Source organism: Arachis ipaensis, chromosome B10 (genome assembly GCF_000816755.2).
Source record: "Arachis ipaensis cultivar K30076 chromosome B10, Araip1.1, whole genome shotgun sequence".
In the NCBI taxonomy this organism is placed as follows: domain Eukaryota; kingdom Viridiplantae; phylum Streptophyta; class Magnoliopsida; order Fabales; family Fabaceae; genus Arachis; species Arachis ipaensis.
The window spans coordinates 46264378-46276154 of NC_029794.2; the positions used below are offsets into that span (position 1 = coordinate 46264378).

The window sequence follows — 11777 nt, forward strand, 5'->3', positions numbered from 1 at the left end:
TATAACTAATTCTATGAATACAATAATACGAATATCTTTAATTTTATCAAATTAAATATATTTTAAAATATAAAATATATATTAAAAATAAATTAAAAATTATGTGTTTATAATTTTATATATAAATAAATAATGATTGAAAATAATGTATAAATAATCTTTTTTATTTATTTATTTATTTATTTTTTTTTTTGTAATTTGAATTTAAGATGTTTATGGGGTGAGAAGAAAACAAGATAACCTTTAGTAGGAGCGAAAGGACATAGATATGAAGAAAGAAGCTCTTGCTATCTCCTAAGGTCCCCTTTCACTCCCAAGTCCCAACCTCTTATCCCTACAAAGATGTTCACTCTTTTCATTCTCCTTCTCCCTCACCGCCATCACCATAACATACACAAACATCATCATGTCTTCCTTCTCTGTTCGCTTTCTCACCCCACCACCATGCTCCCCCTCCTCCCTCTCTTGCCGCCCGAAGACACCAACATGCCTCTCGGCCACCACTCCCACGGCGGCTCCGGCCACGTCTCCTCCTCCCCCTCCTTCGGAGGTGGACGCCTCCAGGTTGGAGCCTAGAGTGGAGCAAAGAGACGGTTACTGGGTTCTGAAAGAAGAGTACAGGGGAGGCATCAACCCTCAGGAGAAGGTGAAGCTTGAATCGGACCCAATGAAGCTTTTCATGGAGAATGGTATTGAACAACTTTCTAAGATATCTCTTGAGGAGATTGAGAGTTCTAAGCTTACCAAAGATGATATTGATATTAGGCTCAAATGGCTTGGACTTTTTCATAGGAGAAAGCATCAATGTAAGTCTAACTATATATATGTGTATATTTCTCATCATCAACCTTTATTTTTTTATTTTTCTTCCAACAATTGATTTTTCTTCTTTCGTAATATGTTTTGGTTTAGTTGTCTAGAAATCATATAATCTTGAAAAGGACTAGTTTGTCGAAAACTTGAAGAGAGCACATTCGATTAGTTAGGTTCTTTGTTTTTAACTGTTGATTGTGGTGTTTGTATAATCTTTGTATCATCGTGCTTCTTTTTCTTTTGTTTTGAACTAACAATATGTCTTATGAAAACGATAGATGAATCTAAAACTGTTATATTATTTAATTTATTCATGTTTTACATCTTCATGCCAACATTTTCACATGATCACATCTTTGTGTATATAGTAACCACGTGTAAGTAAAATCACAAATATAGTAGGTATAATTCTTCTCATCATCATTTAGGTTACAAACTATAATAAATCAGGTGAGATGTTTCTATTTGAAAATGATAATTGAAAATTGAAATTGTTATATTATTTGATTAAATTTTTTAATTATACGTTTTCATATTTTCCCGTGACACGATCATATCTCTGTATAAAGAGAAAATGTAGGAAACCAATTTTTAGTCAGTCAATTTTAGTGTTTAGATTTATAATTTAAGATTGATGATTTAGAATCTAAAATTTAAGATAAACAGAATAATTTTAAAAAAGTTAGCTGATATTGGGTGAAAAAAGATGGTTACCTAATATTACTCAAATTATATGTTGGATTGGTGAAATTCAGATGGAAGGTTCATGATGAGGCTGAAGCTTCCAAACGGAATAACAACAAGCGCGCAGACGCGGTACTTAGCAAGCGTGATAAAGAAGTATGGAAAAGATGGTTGCGCCGACGTGACGACAAGGCAGAACTGGCAGATCAGAGGAGTGGTGCTGTCTGACGTGCCGGAAATCTTGAAAGGTCTGGCAGAGGTTGGGTTGACAAGTTTGCAGAGTGGGATGGACAATGTGAGGAACCCTGTTGGTAACCCTCTTGCTGGCATTGACCCTCGTGAGATTGTTGATACAAGACCTTACACCAACTTCTTGTCACAATTTATTACCAATAATTTTCTTGGCAACCCTGCTGTCTCTAACTTGTAAGTACTAACTATACTAACAAATATTTTACACTTAATGTACTCATTTTGTTCTATTATTAGATTGGTTGAGTTTAGTTTTATACTCTGTTTAATGATAGGGAAGAGAAATTCAACTTGCTATATGAAAAAGGTATGTTCTATGGTGCTTACAAATTACACATATCTTAACTTCATAAAAAAGTGAGTCTCACATTTAGACAATTCACACACAAAATTTGTAGGCATCTTAGAATTTACCCTATAAAAAAATAACTATACAGTGTTATATCTTTCATGTACTTTTATGACTACAAGATATTATCGCATCTAACCCAAGAAAAACTTACTTGATAGTGCATGTTAAATATAATCAAATTATAAAGTATTAAGTACAGATATTATAGATTAACATGAGATCATATGAATATCATAAAACCTTATCATGTGTGTTATCTCACTGTTTATTCAAAAATGTATGGGAAACAATAGAAAATAAGTCTAAAGCACCTAAACTTATCTAGTAATATTATTAAACAAGAAAGAATCTTACTCAAAAACTGAAATGTAGGTAGCTTAATTTGATCATTGCTTTAGTAGTTGTTTTCATAATTTAAATTTGTGACCTTGAAGTCAATGGATACAACTCAACCGTTACTCCAAGGTACCTCTCTAGGTCCACTTTTTAAATGAATAGTAAAATATTTAAGCAAGATAAAAGTTATATAAAAATTTAACATAACAAAAATTAATCATGATTTCGCCAAAATTGTATTATATATTTATGTAAGAATACAATATTTTGTTTGGTAGATGTTAGGCACTACTATTTACTAACAAGTAACAACATAGTGGCATTAGAAGCATTAGTTAGAGTGTTAATGCGTGTAAATGCAGGCCAAGGAAGTGGAATGTGTGCGTGGTAGGGTCTCATGAACTGTATGAGCATCCACACATAAATGATTTGGCTTACATGCCTGCCAACAAGGATGGCCGTTTTGGATTCAACCTATTGGTTGGTGGTTTCTTCAGTGCTAAGAGATGCGCAGAGGCAGTTCCACTTGATGCATGGGTCTCAGCTGATGATGTTATCCCTCTTTGCAAGGCTGTTCTTGAGGCCTTTAGGGATCTTGGCTTCAGAGGCAACCGACAGAAAACTAGGATGATGTGGTTAATTGATGAACTCGTAAGTTTCCCTTTTTATACTTTCATCTAATGTTTTTGTTTTGGTTTTGCCACTTCTTGCTTTCTTATTGTTTTGGTTTCATCAAATCAATCGATAAGAATTTAATTTTGATATACGTCACTAAAAATAATTACCTTTTACATTGACTGCATAAATGGTTATCTAAAAGAACGAATATAATTAAATGACTTAGTAAAATCACATTGTTAGTTTATCGAAATTAAACTCAAACAAATGCGATTGTAATTTGAAATATATTTTCTCTGGGTATGAATGCTGGAATCAACATGACAGGTTATCCAAGTATAACATATATTTCCTCTGTTTTTGAATGCAACTTCTTGTCTAGTTCTTATGCAGGGGATGGGAGTAGGACAATACAATAATAAACTCATGCAATTCACTTCTTGCCTTGTGTCAAAATCAAACAAGTACATTGTGGGATGATTTAATTATGTCAAAATAATCTTAAACCTGCCAAAAGTAGTAGTAGTAATAAACTCATGCAATTTGTTAAAATATCTCCGGGTCTGAATCCTATGGTCAACACGATTTGATTATTCTAGTACACTACACTTCATTTTTCAGAAATATCCGTGTAGCTATTTTTATGAGAGATTTTAGGTGGCTTTTTATTGCTTTTGTTATATTTAAATCAAGAGTTTTTCTATCTTGTANATACCGTTTTTTACTTTGTTCTATTTTTTTGAAAATATTTTCATTGAAAATATTTTTAAAATATTTAATCAATTATATTTTCATGCCTTATTTTTATCATAGAAAACAAGAATAAAAATGCCTAAATCAATCAATCCCGCAATTTCAAATACATTTGTTTTCTACTTATTAAATAAAAAAATTAAAACCTTCTACTAATATTTAATAGTAAGTTTATCATGTGTCCATAGAACACATGTCAACTAAATCCTTAAATCAATACTAACCTTTTCTTTTTTTTACACTAAAAATATTAACTCCTTAACATTTTTCTTTTTTAATTAGCAAAAGAAATGTAGAAATGTAATAAGTGTTGAGTGTGGAACAAATTCTGTTATAACTGAAATAATAGAAACATAGAAGGATAACAGGAGTAGTAGTTAGAGTTGGTCTATAAATAGACTTGAGATATCGGTTTCTGTCACTTAGTGTAATTGAGATCATTAGTTCAGTTTTTACTCAAGTTTTTAGTTTTCTTTCTTTCTTTTCTTCTTAAAACATCTCTACGATCTTTCTAACTCAAGAATCATCTTCAAAGCTTTTTTGTTTTTTAAGATTTCATCTCTAACCCTGATAATAAGAAATATGTTATATTATAGTAGATTTAGCGTGTGTTTCATTTTTAATATTTTACATATAAATTTTAAATAGTGACTTTAAATATTTTTAAAGCATGGAATAAATATTTTAAGAGCCATTATTTTACATTAAAATAGATTCTAGATCTTATATAATAAAAAAAAGGAAAAGTCTAGGGACCAGCAATTTTATTAAATTCTGGCCAGCATATAACCAGCAAAGAAAAGTGAGCCATTAGATGAAATTTTATACCAATCTCACACTATTAAAACCATCTTGATGACTATTTGATGTTTACAAATTACAAAAATTGCTGGCCTCTAACATTTCTCTAAAAAAAAGATAGCATATATAAAAATATCTTCATGTTAAAGAGTTTACTAAACATCTTTATTCGTGGTAGAAATAACACATCTCTTATTTGATTTACTTTTGAATGCATGCATGGTCTTATATTGTCATTCACATTGGCAAATTACGCAGGGAATTGAAGTATTTAGGGCAGAAGTTGAGAAAAGAATGCCAGAGAAGAAGCTAGAAAGAGCATCACAAGAAGATCTAATTGACAAACAATGGGAAAGAAGAGATTACTTAGGAGTTCATCCACAGAAGCAAGAAGGCCTAAGCTACGTCGGAATCCACATTCCGGTTGGCAGAATTCAAGCCGAAGAAATGAACGAGCTAGCCCGTATAGCTGACGAGTATGGCACCGGAGAACTCCGCCTCACGGTGGAGCAAAACATAATAATCCCAAACATCCAAAGCTCAAAACTCGAAACCTTACTTAAGGAGCCTTTACTGAAGGAAAGGTTCTCTCCAGAACCTTCTATTCTCATGAAAACGTTAGTTGCATGCACCGGTAACCAGTTCTGTGGACAAGCCATAATCGAGACAAAAGCAAGGGCGTTGAAAGTAACTGACGAAGTTGAGAGACACGTGTCGGTTTCGAGGCCTGTGAGAATGCATTGGACTGGGTGTCCTAATACTTGTGGGCAGGTTCAGGTTGCTGATATTGGATTCATGGGGTGCATGACTAGGGATGAAAATGGTAAGGCCGTTGAAGGGGTTGATATCTACTTAGGAGGGAAGATTGGAAGTGATTCTCATTTGGGTGAGGTTTATAAGAAGGGTGTCCCTTGTAAGGACCTAGTCCCCATAGTTGTGGACATTATGGTAAATAAATTTGGGGCTGTCGTAAGAAACAGGGAGGAAGGGGATGAATAAATTATTTGACAAAGTGATGAGATGCTTGAAATCAAAGGGATGTCTCTTCTAGTATGATGTGTATGCTTTTTTTTTTTTTTTGGGATAGAATTTATTCTTTGCTGGTTTCTAAGTTAGAGGTTTACTTTTCTTGTAACTTACTTATCATGTAACATTATCAAAATAAAGTTTGACCTTTCCAAAAGATCTAGTGTCAACCAAAAAAAAAGATCTAGTCTCATTTTGGTTCATGCTCATGTAATAATATATCATCTTAATTGAATAAGTTTACTGGTAACTCTGAATGAAAAAATGTTTATTGAATGCACTATAAAAAAAATTTCTTTGACACTAAAATCAATTATTAAAATTAGCTACTATATATCTATCAATTAGTAATAAATTAAAATAGAATCTAAAATAGTCTTTAAATATATTGTTAACNTTATTCTTATAATTTATTATGTAATGAATTAACATTATTGGCATTAATAAGAATAATAATCCAATGTTACTATAATCTTTTATATGTTTGATAATCTTTTATATGTTAATAAGAATTCTAACGGCATGAGCAATATCCGATCTGCTGCAAACCATAGCATATATCAAACTGTCAACTGTAGATGCATATGGAATCTTTTTCATTTCTGCTTTCTCTTTTTCATTTATAAGATATTGTCGCGAATTCAGCTTGAAATGACTAGTAAGTGGAGTACTAACAGGTTTGGAATTACTCATACTAAACCTCTCTAAAACCTTCTCAATATACTTCTGCTACGATAACCACAGTTTTCTATTCTTCCTGTCACGAGTGATACTCATGCCAAGGATTTTCTTTGCAAGATCCAAATCCTTCATAGCAAAGGATCTGTTCAAGTCTTTCTTAAGACTTTCAATCTTTTCAGCGTCATGACCAACAATCAACATGTCATCAACATAAAGCAAGAGAATTATAAAATCACCATCAAAGAATTTCTTAACATATACACAATGATTAGAAGAAGTCTTACTATACCCATGACCTTCCATGAAGGAATCAAACTTCGTGTACTGTCTTGGCGCTTGCTTCAACCCATATAAGCTCTTCTTCAACTTGTATACAAGATGTTCCTTTTCTTTAACCTCAAAATCCTCTGGTTGCTCCATATAAATTTCTTTATCTATGTCATTATGAAGGAATGCAGTCTTCACATCAAGTTACTCAACCTCTAAATTCAAGCTAGCTGCCAATCCAAGTACAAATCGAATAGAGGACATCTTCACAACTGGAGAGAAAATCTCCTCAAAATCAATAGCTTTCTTTTGCTCAAAATCTTTCACAACCAATCGAGCTTTGTACCTTGGCCGTGAGACATTTTCATCTGCTTTCAATTTGAATACTCATTTATTCTTGAATACTCTTTTACCCTTCGATAACATCACCAATTCAAACGTATGATTCTCATGCAAGGATTTCATTCTTTCTTGCATGGCCACGCTCTCTAGTAGATCTTCTCAATTCAGGTTCAACTGGTGATTCAGGTGGGACTTTAACATCTAGTGGAACTTCTGCATCTGGCACCTCAGGTTGAGGTGTAGGTTCATCATGCAAATCATCACCATCATTATCAACTTGTACATCTCCCCCATCAATAGGAGGTCTAGTGGAAGGACCAGATTCATTATCAGCAGAATGTCTAAAAGTTATTGTTGACTTATCCGTCTTCTCAAGATCTTCAATAGTTTGGTCTTCAAGAAAAATCACATCTCAACTTCTAATTATTTTCTTGCTCACAAGATTCCATAATCTGTAACCAAAGTCTTTGTGACCATAACCCATGAAGATACATTGCTTTAACTTTCCATTAAGTTTGGACCTTTCATCTCTTGGAATGTGAACAAATGCCCTAGAGCCGAACACTCTCAAGTGACTATAGAGACATCTTTCCCTCTTCAAACTTTCTCTGGAACATCACCATTTAGTGGAATTGAAGGAGAAAGGTTGATCAAATCTATTGTTTCATCCTAAAAGGATTTAGGCAAGTTTGCATGAGAGAGCATATACCTGACTCTATCATTGATAGTGCGATTCATTTTCTATGCAAATCCATTATGTTGAGGAGTCTTAGGAACCGTCTTCTCAAGTTTGATCCCATATCCTTTACAATACTCTTCAAACGGACCTCTGTATTCACCACCATTATCTGCTCTAATACATTTCAATTTTCTTTCTGTTTCTCTTTCAATACTTGCATGAAAGTGTTTGAAGATATCGAGCATCTGGTCTTTAGATTTCAAAACAAAAACCCACACTTTTAAAGAATAATCATCAATAAAAGTAACAAAATATGATACATCACCTAGTGTCTTAGCATCCATAGTGTAAACATCAGTGTGAACTAAATCTAGAACATGTGATCTCCTATGAGGTCCAGAATTATGAAATGATACTCTACTATACTTTCCAACAAAATAATGAGTATAAGTATTTAAAGTTGTATCTTTTATGGGAAGTGAGTGCTTCTTGGCTAAGACGCTTAGTCCTTTCTCGCTCAAGTGACCAAGACGTATATACTACAAATTAGAAGAGGAATCATCAGCTACATTCACCTCTTCTTTGCACAACTTTGCTTGCAACTGGTAGAGAGTAGTGAGACTATTGTCTTCTTTAGCAACAATGAGAGTCCCTTTTCACTATCAAAAGAAGTACAATACTCCTCTTGATCCAATGTCTTCACTGAAATAAGATTGAACTGGATATCTAGCGCATGCCTAACATTCTTCAACTGCAACTTGCATCCCATGTTGGTTTCAAGCCACATATCATCCATACTAATGATATCACACACTCCTTTGTCTCCCAATTTGATCTTGCCAAAATTTTCAGCAGTATAGAAAGTGAAAAATACATGCCTCGGAGTGACATGACATGAGGCACCAGAGTCCATAATCAAAGTGGAATCATCACAGATAAGATTCACATAATTTTCATCATATGTGATAAGAACATCTTCATAAACAATAGCAACAATTTCTTTATCATTATCTTTATCTATGTCTTCGTTTCTTCCCCTTGATTGTTCTCTTTTCAAGAACCTACAATACCTCTTTATATGACTTGCCGCAATGGTGACATATAAACGACCTGTCAGAACTGTGAGGTTTTTTACTTTGACTTCTCCCCGGTGACTCTGAAACAAGTGCTTCTGACTGGGAGGAGGCATTAGTCAACCCTTGCTCTCTTTTTCTAGCTTCTTTATTACATGCTCTCTTTAACCATTGCTAACGTCAACTTTCCTTTTGGAGCTGAGTTAGTCAGTGTCACAACCAGAACTTCCCAACTATCAGGCAAAGAGCTCAACAGCAACAAAGCTTGCAACTCATCATTCAAAGTGATTTCATTATTGTCAGTTGGTTCACCGTCTCCTGAAAAGTACTCAAGTGCTCCAAGGAAATGGATCCTCTCCAATTTTTTTAACACTTGACAAGATACAGTGTGATTTCTCACCTTTGATTCTATAAGTGGGATCAGAAATAAATAAGAGAGAGAGAGAGAGTAATAAATGGTTAGATTAAGCACTGGATACCATCCAGTTTTTTGTTCACTGGAGAGGATCCACTCCCGTGCTCCGATATTGATTTACCTTCAATATACTTCATATTGACAAGCTTCCTAATAAAAAATGTTTTGTTTTGCACATTCTTCCTCTCATACAACTCCTTCAAACAAGAACCTGTCTAATAGCGAAAGCACCAAAAATAATTTTTCCACAACTTGTGCGATTAAATAGGCAATACCAAAGATACTCCAAGCAACAAATATAATGGCAGAAATTAAATAATCAGACATCAACGTGAAAAAATTTCAAAAAAGGGACAAAAAACTCACGGGACCTAGTCCAATAAAATTTTTCACTATCAAAATAATTGGTACACAATTAGTCTTTCAAGTAGCACTAGGACATCTCAGCAATCAATAAGAAACATCATCAAAATTGATAGAATTAACATAAACCCTCCATAAACTGAGTATCTCAAATTAGACAAAGAAAAAAATAATACAACTAGCAAGTTATATTCTAATATTCATCTCTACACAAAGAATAACATACTAAAATTTCATAAAAAATAGAACGAATCTACCGATTTAATCGAATAAAAATTACATATTCTTTTTTCCCCAATTTTTTCTTCTCTCTCGACCCCGAAGCCCTTGCTTCGTTTCTTTCTTTCTTTTCAACATGAGAATCTCTAAAACCCTCTCTCGGTCTCTCGTGGCCTAAAAGTCACTTACCTTTATTTATTTATTTATTTATTTATAAAGTTGTGTGACCCCACTTGAAATTGGAACCCACCAACAATTTATATACATGAATTGAGGCTGACTAAACCAGTGTCTAACTAACTCTAACGGAATGCTTGCTACTCCTAAGTTAATCATAACAAACTATCCTCTAACTAATGGACCGGATTCGATGGTCCCAAAATGTTTGGACCATTAAATAGTTCCATAACAAAACATATTTTTAAAGTCTTTTTAATAACTGCTACATAATTCTTTAACTAATTTTAATTACAAATTAACCCCATATATTTTATTTAATTATAAAAATAATTTTTTATTTTATCATTGATCGTGATAAACCTCTTGGCCATTCCAATGGATTAAAAGTTTATATTTGATCCGTGACGTTCGCGATCAACAATAAAATCGTGTTTCCTTGAAAACCAATCGATTGGAATTTCAAAACAATCGATTGAATTATAACTCAATCGATTGGATTACAGTGATTTTCGCATAAATCAATCGATTTGTTATATGACCCAATCGATTGAACGATGAATAAAAAGTGGATTTTTGTAATTAAATCGATTGTTTATACTCTCCAATCGATTGAGTGCTTGAAAACAACCTGAGGTCTCACCAAAACAATCGATTGGTTTTGTTACTCAATCGATTGAATTCACCAAAACAATATGGATTTGCCAAATTTAATCGATTGGTTGTGTATGTGAATTTCAATTCAATCGATTGGAAAGTGTTGTAAATGATTTTTTTCTGAATTCAATCGATTGTTAATATATTCCAATTAATAGAAATTTGAAATGTCTATCTATTAAACAAGAAAACCATGCGTATTCACACCTAGTCTCTCTCCGTTTTGAAACATAAGAATACCAGTTTGGTTCCTCTCTCTTCTCTCTAAAATTCAAAAAACTTCTCAAGTTGAATTGTTAGAAAAATCATTGTTGTTATGGTGCAGTCAAATGGGTAAGCAAAGGGAGAAATGGAAGAAAGAAGAAGACGCGCTCATTGAGGCGTCGAGAAACATAGGGAAGGCAAATGGATGGAGATTCTAAATGATCCAGAATTTGCACCCTTCTTGGCTTCACGTAACAACCATAAGCTCAAGGTAAAAATTTTACTGAGATTTGAGGGTGAGAAAACTGAGTTTAAGGGTTTAAGGTTTTTAATTTTTGTTATTTTATGGTAATTCAAGACAAATGGAGGAATAAAAAGATGATATTATTTAATATATAACTTTAGGAGTACCTAAGGAGTACCTAAATAACAAAATAAAATATTATTTAATATATAACCTCAATTACACCTTGCTTCGATTACGTAAGAATACCAGTTCGATTCCTTTCTCCTCTCTCTAAAATCTAGAAAGTTTCTCACGTTTTAGAAAACGGAAAGAGACTGGGTGTGAATACGCATGATTTTCTTGTTTAATAAATAGGCATTTCAAATTTCAATCGATTGGAATATATTAACAATCGATTGAATTCAGCAAAAAATCATTTACAACGCTTTCCAATCGATTGAATTGGAATTCACATACACAACCAATCGATTGAATTTGACAAATCCATATTGTTTTGGTGAGACCTCAGGTTGTTTTCAAGCATTCAATCGATTGGAGAGTATAAACAATCGATTGAATTACAAAAATCTACTTTTTATTCATCGTTCAATCGATTGGGTCATATAACCAATCGATTGATTTATGCGAAAATCATGCTGCCTTGCAATTTTCAATTGATTGTTTTGTGATAAACTGTAATCCAATCGATTGAGTTATAATTCAATCGATTGTTTTGAAATTCCAATCAATTGGTTTTCAAGGAAACACGATTTTATTGTTGATCACGAACGTCACGATCAAATATAAACTTTTAATCCATTAGAATGGCCAAGAGGTTT

General features: G+C 33.1%; 1 protein-coding gene across 1 annotated transcript; it reads left to right on the forward strand.

Annotated features, from left to right (window-relative positions):
• Positions 252-5670, forward strand: LOC107622938 (ferredoxin--nitrite reductase, chloroplastic). Its single transcript, XM_016325018.2, has 4 exons — positions 252-806; positions 1569-1923; positions 2800-3088; positions 4868-5670. Exons 1-4 carry the CDS (start codon positions 407-409, stop codon positions 5606-5608), a joined length of 1785 nt encoding a protein of 594 aa, XP_016180504.1. The 5' UTR covers positions 252-406; the 3' UTR covers positions 5609-5670.